Genomic DNA, 15,891 nt, shown 5'->3' on the forward strand with positions numbered 1-15,891 from the left:
GCACACATTGAATTCTTTGAGCACAGTTGGGCCGCCCAGCACCACGGGGGGACGCGCTACATGTATAATGAGCTCGAATAAGCCTCGGTAGCGGGAGACTCACACCCGCATCTATTAGTAATGAAGACTTAACTAGTAGGCCTAATACAGCGGCGGTAAAAACATGATTGCACGCTTTCTTGCTCACTCGTGCACATCTTTCCTCCCACGAAGCTGCTTCTATATGCTTATTTTTTTGTGTGCCGCGTTTCAAATTGGAATCCTTTACTGCATTCATGAAGGGGCTGTATCGTTTTCTATTTGACATCGTGGCAGACACGTATTTTGTTATTTTCTGTAAATAATCTGTTTAGAAAATAATTATGGTTGGAACATAAGACTGTCTGACTGGGTGGTATTATTTGCAGCCTGGACAAATCACATACATTATTAGCATCGCGTAACCTTCACGCGGGCTACATTGAGCAGAGCTAGCTGCCTGCCTGTTGTCCGACTAGGTACTGTCCGCGGTGCTGAACGGTGTTGAAGGTCGGCGCCTCAGTCTGTCTCCTGATTTTACTGCACGCTGCCCCGTAACATTTCCACCAAATTAGGATTACATACGTTGTTTTTCCTGCACGGACACGATGCTTCCCGTCATTACCATGGGTAAGCTAAATGTAAAATGGATTGTCTTGGTTGCAAGTCATTCAATACGCTGGGCTCACAATCAGCCGTTTGGATACTGCATTTACAATGCACATGTAGGCTATAGACTGTTGTGCACTGTTTTCATAAGTAGTCAGAGTATTTTAATGTAGATGATAATATGACCAATGATGAATGAATTATAGGCTATTATGAATGGCTACATGTTATAAACACCTTGTTATTGTCTGGTTGTCTGAACACGTTTATATGGATTTTTTCGGCTATGTAGTGCTCATTTTCGTTGAAAGTTCTCATTATATCATGTTCTCTGAAATTCTGAATATATATGGTATTTTCTAAAATGTATGTGAAACAGTGAACAGCGCTTCGATAAGCCGACTTTGCATGCCACATGCTTAAGTAAGACCAAAAATAGACTTTGTTTTTTAAATAATGTCACAGTGTTTTGGGGGGTCTGTGAAAGACATCTGCCATCTCTCTGTGTGTATCCAGTCTCTCCATTTCTCAAGCCGCTCTCATCTTTCTCTCTCAAGTCTTTCTGAACTTCGGTAAAAATAAAGGGGCATACATTTATGCATCAAGTCTATTATTATTACCGCGCGCCCGGCACACTAAATTTAGAACCTCATTAAAATGTAATGCACCACGTGCCAGACAGTGTTTGAGCATGTGAGAGTCGGCTCTTCTTTCACCTCTATTTAGGCTACACGGTTTCATGAAATATACTTTAAGAAATGTTTCTCTCTGTCTTTTTGAGATCTTTACACACACATATTTAGAAGAATGTGGTATATTTCATCTTAGAAAGGTTATATATCGTTTATCACACGTTTTTAATAACACACATAAAAACGTGTGTTGCATGGGGGAAAAGGAGTGCCGAATGATTGAATAGGTTCTGTATGTTTCAGACACAGTCGACTCAAGTGCAAACTCAGTTTCAAAGCCAAGATGTTCTCAGACATGTTCCCTTAAACAATGAGTTTTTAATGAGCACAGTTAAGTTCAGGCCAGGTGAGACTGGGAGGGAAACAGGCAATATGATACCTATGACAGTCTATTCACCATCACATTAATATTTGACCATGACGCACATCTCTTTATAGTATGTGATATTTGTATTCTCTGAATGCTATGAACAAGATACAGTAACATCTGATGGTTGGGAATGCATTTAGTCTGAAGGATATGATACCAAGTATGTGTTTTTGTCTCGGAAAGAACAGTGACTATTTGGACTCAAGTAATGCAACAATGGTTGCAATTCTCTTAATAGTTAAAAATGGTCACTGTGGTATTTTCATTGTCCTATAGGTTCGAAGTTTGATAATATCATGCTCCCCTCCACTGTTTTGGTATGATGCTGTTGTAGTGTAGTCCTGCTTCTTGGCCACAAGAGGGAGCTCATTGACTGAGTGTTGGCTACTGGAACATATGTATCAGAAAGAGGTGATCGTCTCCTCCCTCCCCTGTTCATTTGACTTTGATGTAGTGTAGCGCCACGGGCCTGACAGCTCAACACAGCTCAGCACAAACTGGGATAGCTGAAGGCTGCTATCCATCTTAAAGGAGTTTCAGTCAATGCTGTAAATCGTCTTTTAGAAAGTGATGAACATACACTAGATTGGTCATCGAAAGCACCACCACAGCACCACCCTTGAAATAGGCTATAGCAGTGTTTTGCTGTAGAGATTTGCAACACACGAGGTTGTCTGAACGCTAGGCCTGCTCATCTTAGATAGGAGTTATTGATTCAAGTCCAGATGTATTAGATGTAGTAAATAGATGGAATAAAATATGGAGTATAATATCTTTGTATGGGACCAAATGCAAATGTGAAAGATGACAAGGATGTATGAACCCACCTTGAGTTTAAATGAAAAGAACATTAGATAACCAATGACATATCAATCTAAACAGCTTGATGGTACCCATCGTAACCTAATACAATACATCAGTAGCATACAGTACCTCTGCTCCAGTACCCATCGTAACCTAATACAATACATCAGTAGCATACAGTACCTCTGCTCCAGTACCCATCGTAACCTAATACAATACATCAGTAGCATACAGTACCTCTGCTCCAGTACCCATCGTAACCTAATACAATACATCAGTAGCATACAGTACCTCTGCTCCAGTACCCATCGTAACCTAATACAATACATCAGTAGCATACAGTACCTCTGCTCCAGTACCCATCGTAACCTAATACAATACATCAGTAGCATACAGTACCTATGCTCCAGTACACATCGTAACCTAATACAATACATCAGTAGCATACAGTACCTCTGCTCCAGTACCCATCGTAACCTAATACAATACATCAGTAGCATACAGTACCTCTGCTCCAGTACCCATCGTAACATAATACAATACATCAGTAGCATACAGTACCTCTGCTCCAGTACCCATCGTAACCTAATACAATACATCAGTAGCATACAGTACCTATGCTCCAGTACCCATCGTAACCTAATACAATACATCAGTAGCATACAGTACCTCTGCTCCAGTACCCATCGTAACATAATACAGTACATCAGTAGCATACAGTACCTCTGCTCCAGTACTCATCGTAACCTAATACAATACATCAGTAGCATACAGTACCTCTGCTCCAGTACCCATCGTAACCTAATACAATACATCAGTAGCATACAGTACCTCTGCTCCAGTACCCATCGTAACCTAATACAATACATCAGTAGCATACAGTACCTCTGCTCCAGTACCCATCGTAACCTAATACAATACATCAGTAGCATACAGTACCTCTGCTCCAGTACCCATCGTAACCTAATACAATACATCAGTAGCATACAGTACCTATGCTCCAGTACACATCGTAACCTAATACAATACATCAGTAGCATACAGTACCTCTGCTCCAGTACACATCGTAACCTAATACAATACATCAGTAGCATACAGTACCTCTGCTCCAGTACCCATCGTAACCTATACAATACATCAGTAGCATACAGTACCTCTGCTCCAGTACACATCGTAACCTAATACAATACATCAGTAGCATACAGTACCTCTGCTCCAGTACCCATCGTAACCTAATACAATACATCAGTAGCATACAGTACCTCTGCTCCAGTACCCATCGTAACCTAATACAATACATCAGTAGCATACAGTACCTCTGCTCCAGTACACATCGTAACCTAATACAATACATCAGTAGCATACAGTACCTATGCTCCAGTACACATCGTAACCTAATACAATACATCAGTAGCATACAGTACCTCTGCTCCAGTACCCATCGTAACCTAATACAATACATCAGTAGCATACAGTACCTCTGCTCCAGTACCCATCGTAACCTAATACAATACATCAGTAGCATACAGTACCTATGCTCCAGTACACATCGTAACCTAATACAATACATCAGTAGCATACAGTACCTCTGCTCCAGTACCCATCGTAACCTAATACAATACATCAGTAGCATACAGTACCTCTGCTCCAGTACCCATCGTAACCTAATACAATACATCAGTAGCATACAGTACCTCTGCTCCAGTACCCATCGTAACCTAATACAATACATCAGTAGCATACAGTACCTCTGCTCCAGTACCCATCGTAACCTAATACAATACATCAGTAGCATACAGTACCTCTGCTCCAGTACTCATCGTAACCTAATACAATACATCAGTAGCATACAGTACCTCTGCTCCAGTACACATCGTAACCTAATACAATACATCAGTAGCATACAGTACCTCTGCTCCAGTACCCATCGTAACCTAATACAATACATCAGTAGCATACAGTACCTCTGCTCCAGTACACATCGTAACCTAATACAATACATCAGTAGCATACAGTACCTCTGCTCCAGTACCCATCGTAACCTAATACAATACATCAGTAGCATACAGTACCTCTGCTCCAGTACCCATCGTAACCTAATACAATACATTAGTAGCATACAGTACCTCTGCTCCAGTACCCATCGTAACCTAATACAATACATCAGTAGCATACAGTACCTATGCTCCAGTACACATCGTAACCTAATACAATACATCAGTAGCATACAGTACCTCTGCTCCAGTACCCATCGTAACCTAATACAATACATCAGTAGCATACAGTACCTCTGCTCCAGTACCCATCGTAACCTAATACAATACATCAGTAGCATACAGTACCTCTGCTCCAGTACCCATCGTAACCTAATACAATACATCAGTAGCATACAGTACCTCTGCTCCAGTACCCATCGTAACCTAATACAATACATCAGTAGCATACAGTACCTATGCTCCAGTACACATCGTAACCTAATACAATACATCAGTAGCATACAGTACCTCTGCTCCAGTACCCATCGTAACCTAATACAATACATCAGTAGCATACAGTACCTCTGCTCCAGTACCCATCGTAACCTAATACAATACATCAGTAGCATACAGTACCTCTGCTCCAGTACCCATCGTAACCTAATACAATACATCAGTAGCATACAGTACCTCTGCTCCAGTACCCATCGTAACCTAATACAATACATCAGTAGCATACAGTACCTCTGCTCCAGTACTCATCGTAACCTAATACAATACATCAGTAGCATACAGTACCTCTGCTCCAGTACACATCGTAACCTAATACAATACATCAGTAGCATACAGTACCTATGCTCCAGTACACATCGTAACCTAATACAATACATCAGTAGCATACAGTACCTCTGCTCCAGTACACATCGTAACCTAATACAATACATCAGTAGCATACAGTACCTCTGCTCCAGTACACATCGTAACCTAATACAATACATCAGTAGCATACAGTACCTCTGCTCCAGTACCCATCGTAACCTAATACAATACATCAGTAGCATACAGTACCTCTGCTCCAGTACCCATCGTAACCTAATACAATACATCAGTAGCATACAGTACCTCTGCTCCAGTACCCATCGTAACCTAATACAATACATCAGTAGCATACAGTACCTATGCTCCAGTACACATCGTAACCTAATACAATACATCAGTAGCATACAGTACCTCTGCTCCAGTACTCATCGTAACCTAATACAATACATCAGTAGCATACAGTACCTATGCTCCAGTACACATCAGTAACCGCTGGTTTGAATCGCCAAACTGGTAAGATGGAAAAATCTGCAGTTCTGCTCTTGAGCAAAACTGAAGAGCACAACTGCTCCCCGGACGTCAAATAAGGCAGCCCCTCCACACCTCTCTGTTTTAGAGGACACATTTCGGTTGAAGGCATGCAGTTGTGCAACTGACTAGGTATCTCGCTGAGTAAAGATTTTTACACTATTTTAGCTGAACAGCGTACCACTTCAAATCAAAATCTTTTTTTATTGGTCACATACACATGGTTAACAGATGTTAATGCGAGTGTAGCGAAATGCTTGTGCTTCTAGTTCCAACAGTGCAGTAATATCTATCAAGTAATCTAACAATTCCCCAACAACTACCTAATACACACAAATCTAAAGGGGTGAATGAGAATATGTACATATAAGTATATGGATGAGCGATGGCCCAGCGGCATAGGCAAGGTGCAGTAGATGGTATAAAATACAGTATATACATGTGATATGAGTAATGTAAGATAGATAAACAATTTAAAGTGGCATTATTTAAATTGGCATTGTTTATAGTGACTAGTGATCCATTTTTAAAGTGTCCAGTGATTGGGTCTCAATATCGTATATACTGGTGATATGAGTAATGTAATATATGTAGACATTATTAATGTGGCATTATTTAGAGTGGCATTATTTAAAGTGACTAGTGATCTTTATTAAAGTGTCCAGTGATTGGGTCTCAATGTAGGCAGCAGCCTCTCTGAGTTAGTGATGGCTGTTTAGCAGTCTGATGGCCTTGAGATAGAAGCTGTTTCTCAATCTCTTGGTCCCAGCTTTGATGCACCTGTACTGACCTCGCCATCTGGATGATAACGGTGTGAACAGGCAGTTGCTCGGGTGGTTGTTGTCCTTGATGATCTTTTTGGCCTTCTGTGACATTGGGTGCTGTAGGTGTCCTGGAGGGCAGGTAGTTTGCCCCCGGTGATGCAACCGTTGTGCAAACCACACCACCCGTTGTGCAGACCACACCACCTTCTGGAGAGCCTTGCGGTTGAGGTCGGTGCAGTTGCCGTACCAGGCGGTGATACAGCCCGACAGGATGCTCTCGATTGTGCATCTGTAAAAGTTTATCAGCGTTTTTGGTGACAAGACAAATTTCTTCAGCCTCCTGAGGTTGAAGAGGCGCTGTTGCACCTTCTTCACCACACTGTCTGTGTGGGTGAACCATTTCAGTTTGTCTGTGATGTGTACACCCAGGGACTTAAAACTTAAAACACCTTCTCCACTGCTGTCCCTTCGATGTGGATAGGGTGGTGCTCCCTCTGCTGTTTCCTGAAGTCCAACATCATCTCCTTTGTTTTGTTGACGTTGAGTGAGAGGTTGTTTTCGTGACAACCACACTCTAGTGCTCTCACCTCCTCCCTGTAGACTGTCTCGTCGTTGTTGGTGATCAAGCCCACTACTGTTGTTGTCGTCTGCAAACTTGATGATTGAGTTGGAGGCGTGCATGGCCATGCAGTCGTGGCTGAACAGGGAGTACAGGAGAGGGCTTAGCACACACCCTTCTTACATAGGTATTCTTTATGTCCAGATGGGATAGGGCAGTGTGCAGTGCAATGGCGTTTGTGTCATCTGTGGACCTATTGGGGCGGTATGCAAACTGAAGTGGGTCTAGGGTGGCCGGTAAGGTGGCGGTGATATGATCCTTGACTAGCCTCTCAAATCACTTAATGATGACAGAAGTGAGTGCTACGTGGCAGTAGTCATTTAGTTCAGTTATCTTTGCCTTCTTGGGTACAGGAACAATGGTAGTCATCTTGAAGCATATGGGGACAACAGACTGGGATAGGGAGCGATTAATATGTCTGTAAACACACCAGCCAGCTGGTCTGCACATGCTCTGAGGACGTGGCTAGGAATGCCGTCTGGGCCAGCAGCCTTGCGAGGGTTAACATGTTTAACTTCCCTTAAAACCCCATACCATTTCATTACTTTCCCGGGACAAACCGGGAACTAGACAAAACCTTCAGGGGACCATGACACAACATCCAAAGAACGTCCTAAAAACGTCCTTGGTGACGTTCCCTGGACAAACCGCCAACTAGCCAAAACCTCCACGACACAATGACACAACGACTATGACACAACGTCCCAAGAACATTCAGGGGACATTCAGGAGACCATGACGCAATGTCCCAAGAACGTTGTAAAAAGTTCCCCCAGAGAACATTCCCTTGGGACCATCACGCAGCATCCTAAGGACTAGTAAAATGAAAGTCCTGAGAACGTCCTAAAAAGGTTCTGACATGGTCGTCAGTGATGTCCTGGGAACATACAGGGAACTAGACATCGGTCCCCCAGAGAACATTCCCTTGGGACTATCATGCAACGTTCTTAGAACGTTCTCAGAATGTCAGTGGGATAACGTCGCGCCAAAACCCTTAAGGGACCTAATGGGAACGTCGCCCGAATGTCCTCAGGACGTCCCTTGTTTGCTGGGACATTTAGTGGGCTACATATGCCATTTCTATTCCTCCCCTATGTTTGGAGCACTAGGTTTTTTAATGTTCTATATTTGGGTGCAGGTTCAATGACTATGAAATGTGCAAACACAGGGAGAAATGGCCCAGCCTGGGGGGGGCTGTCCCTTCCTCTCCCCTTCCTCCCCCACACCCGTCCCCCTGACTGCACTCAGCCGTGAAGAGTTAGGCAGTGGGGAAGGAGGGAGGAGGGGCTGCAGTCTGGCTGCAGTGAACACACCTCTGGCAATCAGTACAGCTGCTTGACCTGTGTGTGTGTGTGTGTGTGTGTGTGTGTGTGTGTGTGTGTGTGTGTGTGTGTGTGTGTGTGTGTGTGTGTGTGTGTGTGTGTGTGTGTGTGTTTGGTTTAGTGACTATTACAGATGCTAACAGTAGTCTGTCAGAGTGGGCCAAACTGACGCTCTCTGCTGCATCACTTGACGGACTGTTAGAGCGCACATGCTGTGTGAGCGTGTGTGTGTGCTGACACCACTTCTATATGACTGATGAGTATGGCTTCGACCTAAAACCTTATCATTGAATCATCTCTACTGTGATCAACCACTGCTTATATTTTTCACCATGTTCACTTTTTAGTGCATTAGTCATCCAGGTTATGTTTGGGTGCAGACCAGATGCTACACCATATAGTCCTGTATAGGAACGCTGTGTGAGGCGGAGCTAGGCTTAGCATGCCCTGCTCAGTATTCATTTGGCCTGTGTGTGTATGTCTTCCTGGTCTGTTTTGGAATACTAATGTACTATTAGGTATGTGCTGATGAGATAGAAGAGCCCACTGCATGTACAGTCTGAAGCTCAGAATGTGGTTCATTATTACTGGCAGATTGGAGAACTGACTCTATGTAAATTGCACTTGTGAACAGTAAATAAGTAGGTCACGTCGTGCCATGCTGGCTGATGTACAAGGTTCTCTCTATCTGGGAAAGAACTGGGCTATGTTAAAAAACTTCTTAGGGATGAGGATGTGCAAGTAGAAATACTGGTGTGCAAAAGAGCAGAAAAAAATATATATTTATATATGGGGTTGAGGTAGGCAGTTAGTTGGATGGGCTATTTACAGATGGTTGCATTTCAAAGATGGTGGTAGAAAAAAAAACTGTTGTTTTTTTTCTTTGTATTTTCCTCTACCAGATCTATTGTGTTATATTCTCCTACATTCAATTCACATTTCCACAAACTTCAAAGTGTTTCCCTTCAAATGGTACCAAGAATATGCATATCCTTGCTTCAGGGCCTGAGCTACAGGCAGTTAGATTTGGGTATGTCATTTTAGACGAACATTGAAAAAAAGGGCTCTATCCCTAAGAAGTTTTAAGCAGAGAGTGAGATTGGAGTAATGAACAGGAAGTGGGACCTAGTGTGGAGGTAGTGTTGCAGCGTGTGCATGCGCATGCTTGTGACTGGTATGGAGGTTGTGTTTGTGTGTGTGCATGCGTGCTTGAGAAGTATGGAGGTAGAGTGTAGCCCCCGCCCCGGTGGTTCAGACATCTGATTGTCTGGGGTGGTAAGGAGACAACCTCTCATTGGTCATGCCATGGCCTTCCGAATATAGATATATATTTTTTAATGTAACCTTTATTTAACTAGGCATATGACCCCCAGCCAGTTAGCCAGCCAGTTAGCCAACCAGTTAGCCAGCCAGCCACTAAGTCAGTGGAGGGTTGTGTAGTGTGCTGTGTAAGCCCAGCCCAGCCAATAGTAATCACAGTAATGCACTCCAGTACTGAGTCAGCTCAATGCTCTGACTACAGGACCAGGGCCAGAGTCAGGCTATAACTAGCGGCTGGAGGACACTGCTGCTGGGTTGAGTGCCTGCCTGTCTGTCTTCTGTACGTCACTGCTGTCAGTCAGTCTGTCAGTAACTGGCCATCAGCCTACGGGCTGAGTTCCTCACGGACCCTGATGCCCTGCACCATGCTCCCTCAGAGAGAGAGAGAGAGAGAGAGAGAGAGAGAGAGAGGCGCCAGGCAGCTCAGGTGGCTGCTCATTTCTTCCTTTCCACTAGGCATAGCTCCTCCTCCAGACTAGGGAGGGCGGTTGTTAGGGCAGAGTGAGGTTGGATGAGCTGCGTCTGAGGCGGAGTGATCAGGATGCATCCTAAATGGCACCCTATGCTAAATATGGTGCACTACTTTTTGATCAGGGCCCATAGTGCACTACATAGGGAATAGGGTGCCATTTGCGAAGCAGGCCAGGGCTTTGAGGGCGGCTGTGCTGCGTCTGAGGTGGAGTGATCAGGGCTTTTGTCGGCTCCTGGATTTATGAGGCTAATGTGGAGGGAGGGGGCTGCAGACCACAGTTAGTGCTACTTCCTCTGTAGAGCTGCTGAACACAGTCTCTCTCCATCCCTCTGCTATACACACACAGCTGTATTAAACAGTAGGGCTGCAGCTAGCTTCCTATTTAGATTCAGTTACTTACAGTATTGTGCACCACAAAGTTAGTACCATAGAAATAAATTCACCCATCAATGACTCTGTAACCACACACTACCAACCCATTGACTTGAATGGGGATGCCCAGTCTAGTGATTTTATTTCTGTGGCTGGTACCCCATATAAGCAAGTGGTGTATGTATGCACATTCTTAGAAAAAAGGGGCTATCTAGAGCCTTAATGGGTTCTTTGGCTGTCCCCATAGGAGAACCGTTTGAGAACTGTTTTCCACAGAGGGTTCTACATGGAATCAAAAATGGTTCTACATTGAAGCAAAAATGGTTCTCCTGTGGGGATGGCCAAATAACACTTTTGGAATCCTTTTTTCTGAGAATGTAGGGGGATGTAGATCATATGAACTTCAAATTCCTCATCATACTCACAGACTGTCCAGTGAACTCAACATTATGTCCTCAATTAGATATGGTGCTACATACAATCCTAATATTCTCTCCCTTCTAAACACTTGCCCTGAGGCTACTGTATGTGTATGCAATATTATCAAATCATTCATATCCTCATCTGTATATTTACAGTGTTTCCTACAACATCTAGCAGGTCCAAGTATCCTTATTTAATGATACTTGGCACGTCTCCTCTAGGGGTTGATCCATTCCATGACTCCTTTCATTGTAGTTCATTGCTGTAAGCCCACCACCACCATCACCATCCCCACCACTGCAGATATCTAACCCCCTCTCTCCTCTGTGTACAGGTTATGTGGGTATGCAACTTGTGCCGAAAACAACAAGAAATCCTAACCAAGTCGGGAGCGTGGTTCTACAGCAGCGCCGCAGGGCCACGGGGCGGGTCTGAGGGCCACAGGGGTCGACGTCACGAGGAGGCCCCCCAGGAGAAGAAGGCCAAACTGCAGCAGGATCTCCTCTACCAGGGGCCCCCAGGGGACATATCAGCAGATAGAAGCAGACCTCCCGGGCTCCCCAGACAAGGCTCCCTCAACAACGGCTCAGGGCTGAGGCACTCAGGTCCAGGACAGGACATAGACAGGTGAGTCCAGTGTCTGTGTGGAAGGTTGTGTGTGTTAAACACATTTGAACAATTCCCTCTGGGATTTGAGCTGGATATAACATTTTGATCGTTATTGTGGAGGAAAACTGTCTGTTAAAAGTGAAACCTGTTAGGGGAGAGTGGGGTTAGCTGAGCCAAAGGGTTAGTTGAGCCACCCCTTGTTTCTAGGAAACCATACACAAAATTAATAATGTGACCAAATATTTAGTATGAGGTCATCATTTCATGGAGTCTGTGAAGGAAGAAACCACATGGAAAATTGATAAGGAAGTTAGGTTAAAAAAAAAAGATTTTCACAAAGTCAAATGAATTTATTGTGTTATAGGTTTCATGATGCTTGCATCTAAACCAAAGAAGATAGTTTTAAGATGGTTTTATACGTCAGTTGGGGTCTCTATAAGCTTCAATATGAGGTCCTAAACCTAGCATGAAAGTGCATCCTTCTAGTTGTGCAGGCTAATGTTGTCAAAATGTTTGCCTTTTTGGGGTAAGTTAAGCCAATGGCCACCATACACCATACAAATTACGATTATATTTAGTCAGTTTTAAGCATAATATACATAGTATTTTTACAATGTGTCATGCCTACAGTATGATCTCAGGAGTGCATTTTCATTGTTACAGAGCAGACATCATCATGTCCTGTGTACACAAATGTAAACAAGCAGGGGTCCAGTCCCCCCCCTTAAAGTTATTGAAAGAGCATCCAAGGAAGTGAGATAAAGGAAGAAGTCCATTTGAGCAGCAGCAAGGGATGAACAAATAGACTGAATGACACTGAAGAGGGACATGGACAAAAAAAACATGAAAATGTACCTGTGCCAGAGGCAATGATGAGTAGCAGAAGCACACAAGGTCTTATCTGATGACATGGAATCTGAGCTTGCTAAACATATTAAACATCTTGAGGACCAGTTTCATGGGCTTAGTATCCTCAAATGCAGAGAACTTGTCTATGAATTGGCACATCGCAACCACATCCCTGTCCTAGACCAACTGGTCAAGAAATGGAAGGGTATTGAACAGAGGCATCCACAGTTGAAGTCGGAAGTTTACATACACTTAGGTTGGAGTCATTAAAATTAGTTTTTCAACCACTCCACAAATTTCTTGTTAACAAACTATAGTTTTGGCAAGTCGGTTAGGACATCTACTTTATGCATGACACAAGTAATTTTTCCAACAATTGTTTACAGACAGATTATTCCACTTATAATTCACTATATCACAATTCCAGTGGGTCAGAAGTTTACATACACTAAGTTGACTGTGCCTTTAAACAGCTTGGAAAATTCCAGAAAATGATGTCATGGCTTTAGAAGCTTCTGATAGGCTAATTGACATCATTTGAGTCAATTGGAGGTGTACCTGTGGATGTATTTCAAGGCCTACCTTCAAAATCAGTGCCTCTTTATTTGACATCATGGGAAAATCAAAAGAAATCAGCCAAAAATTGTAGACCTCCACAAGTCTGGTTCATCCTTTGGAGCAATTTCCAACCGCCTGAAGGTACCACATTCATCTGTACAAACAATAGTACGCAAGTATAAACACCATGGGACCATGCAGCCGTTATAGCACTCAGGAAGGAGATGCGTTCTGTCTCCTAGAGATGAACGTACTTTGGTGCGAAAAGTGCAAAGCAATCCCGAAACAACAGCAAAGGAACTTGTGAAGATGCTGGAGGAAACAGGTACAAAAGTATCTATATCCACAGTAAAACATGTCCTATATCGACATAACCTGAAAGGCTGCTCAGCAAGGAAGAAGCCACTGCTCCAAAACCGCAATCAAAAAGCCAGACTACGGTTTGCAACTGCACATGGGGACAAAGATCGTACTTTTTGGAGAAATGTCCTCTGGTCTGATGAAACAAAAATAGAACTGTTTGGCCATAATGACCATTTTATTGTTTGGAGGAGAAAGGGGGAGGCTTACAATCCGAAGAATAACATCCCAACCGTGAAGCAAGGGGGTGGCAGTATCATGTTGTGGGGGTGCTTTGCTGCAGGAGGGACTGGTGCACTTCACAAAATAGATGGCATCATGAGGTAGGAAAATTATGTGGATATATTGAAGCAACATCTCAAGACATCAGCCAGGATGTCACAGCTTGGGTATTCCAAATGGACAATGACCACAAGCATACTTCCAAAGTTGTGGCAAAATGGCTGAAGGACAACAAAGTCAAGGTATTGGAGTGGCCATCACAAAGCCCTGACCGTAATCCCATAGAAAATTTGTGGGCAGAACTGAAAAAGCGTGTGCGAGCAAGGAGGCCTACAAACCTGACTCAGTTACACCAGCTCTGTCAGGAGTAATGGGCCAAAATTCACCAACTTATTGTGGGAAGCTTGTGGAAGGCTACCCGAAACCTTGACCCAAGTTAAACAATTTAAAGGCAATGCTACCTAACACTCAATTTGTATATGTAAACTTCTGACCCACTGGGAATGTTACGAAATAAATAAAAGCAGAAATAAATAATTCTCTCTACTATTATTCTGACATTTTACATTCTTAAAATAAAGTGGTGATCCTAACTGACCTAAGACAGGGACTTTTTACTAGGATTAAATGTCAGGAATTGTGAAAAACTGAGTTTAAATGTATTTGGCTAAGGTGTATGTAAACTTCCGACTTCAACTGTACATTTAAGATATAAAGTATTCAGACCCCTTGACTTTATCCAGATTTTGTTACGTTACAGCCTTATTCTAAAATGGATTCAATAAAAGAAGATCATCATCAACCTATACACAAACTAAGCAATCGGGGGAGAAGGGCCCTGGCCAGGGAGGTGACCAAGAACCCAATGGTCACTTTGATAGAACTCCGGAGTTCCTCTGTGGAGACGGGAGAACCTTCCAGAAGGACAACCATCTCTGCAGCACTCAAACAATCAGGTCTTTATGGTAGAGTGGCAAGACGAAAGCCACTCCTCAGTAAAAGGCATATGACAGCCCACTTGGAGTTTGCCAAAAGGCACCTAAAAGATTCTCAGACAATGAGAAACAAGATTCTCTGGCCTGAATGCCAAGCGTCACGCCTGGAGGAAAGCTGGCACCATCCCTACGATGAATCATGGTGGTGGCAGCATCATGCTGTGGGGATGTTTTTCAGCCACAGGGACTGGGAGACTAGTCAGGATTGAGGGAAAGATGAACGGAGCAAAGTACAGAGGGATCCTTGATAAAAACCTGCTCCAGAGCGCTCAGGACCTCAGACTGGGACGAAGGTTCACCTTCTAACAGGACAACAACCCTAAGCACACAGCCAAGACAACGCAGGAGTGGCTTCGGGACAAGTCTCTGAATGTCCTTGAGTGGCCCAGCCAGAGCCCAGACTTGAACCCGATCGAACATCTCTCTGGAGACCTGAAAATAGCTGTGCAGCGATACTCTCCATCCAACCTGACAGAGCTTGAGAGGATCTGCAGAGAATAATGGGAAAAACTCCACAAATACAGGTGTGCCAAGTTTGTAGCGTCATACCCAAGAAGACTCGAGGCTGTAATCGCTGCCAAAGGTGCTTCAACAAAGCACTGAGTAAATGGTCTGAATGGTTATGTAAATGTGATATTTCCGTTTAAATAAAATTTCTAAAAACCTGTTTTTGCTTTGTCATTATGGGGTATTGTGTGTAGATTAACGAAACAATCAAACATTTTAATCCATTTTATAATAAGGCTGTAACGTATCAAAATGTGGAAAAAGTCAAGGGGTCTGAATACTTTTCGAATGCACTGTATAATATACCATACCCCCATTCCATGAATTCAACTTTGACCTACCAGCACCATCACCCACTGTCACAGGACACTATCACCCACTTACCCCAAAGTGGCTCAATTTACACTGTCCCTATGCTCAATTGACACCATACCCAGGGTAAGTTGTGCCAAGAGACCACTTTTTTGGACAAGCTGTGTTTTCAAAACTGTTACGTTTACATGAATTCTAATTATTTCCAGGGATACACAACATCCTGAAATACATGTAGATGTCTTTGTTAGAAAGAATACTATATTTCCGTTGACATAGTGGTGCTAAATAAATAAAAAATGGCTAAACTACCCCACTCTTGCCTATAGCAAGCTGTGTCCTGTGGTTGGTTAAGTTGAATGCCTCTGGAG

The 15,891-nt window shown here is 43.3% G+C and overlaps 1 protein-coding gene across 1 annotated transcript in view; it reads left to right on the forward strand.

The window, feature by feature from the left end:
• LOC120047193 (regulating synaptic membrane exocytosis protein 2-like) overlaps positions 1-15,891 on the forward strand; it is a 221,937-nt gene that overhangs the window by 48,660 nt on the left and 157,386 nt on the right. The window contains exon 3 of the mRNA XM_038992724.1: positions 11,443-11,713. Coding sequence (XP_038848652.1) covers positions 11,443-11,713 — 271 coding nt within the window. The remainder of the gene's footprint in view (positions 1-11,442; positions 11,714-15,891) is intronic.

The sequence above is a fragment of the Salvelinus namaycush genome, chromosome 5 (genome assembly GCF_016432855.1).
Source record: "Salvelinus namaycush isolate Seneca chromosome 5, SaNama_1.0, whole genome shotgun sequence".
NCBI lineage: Eukaryota > Metazoa > Chordata > Actinopteri > Salmoniformes > Salmonidae > Salvelinus > Salvelinus namaycush.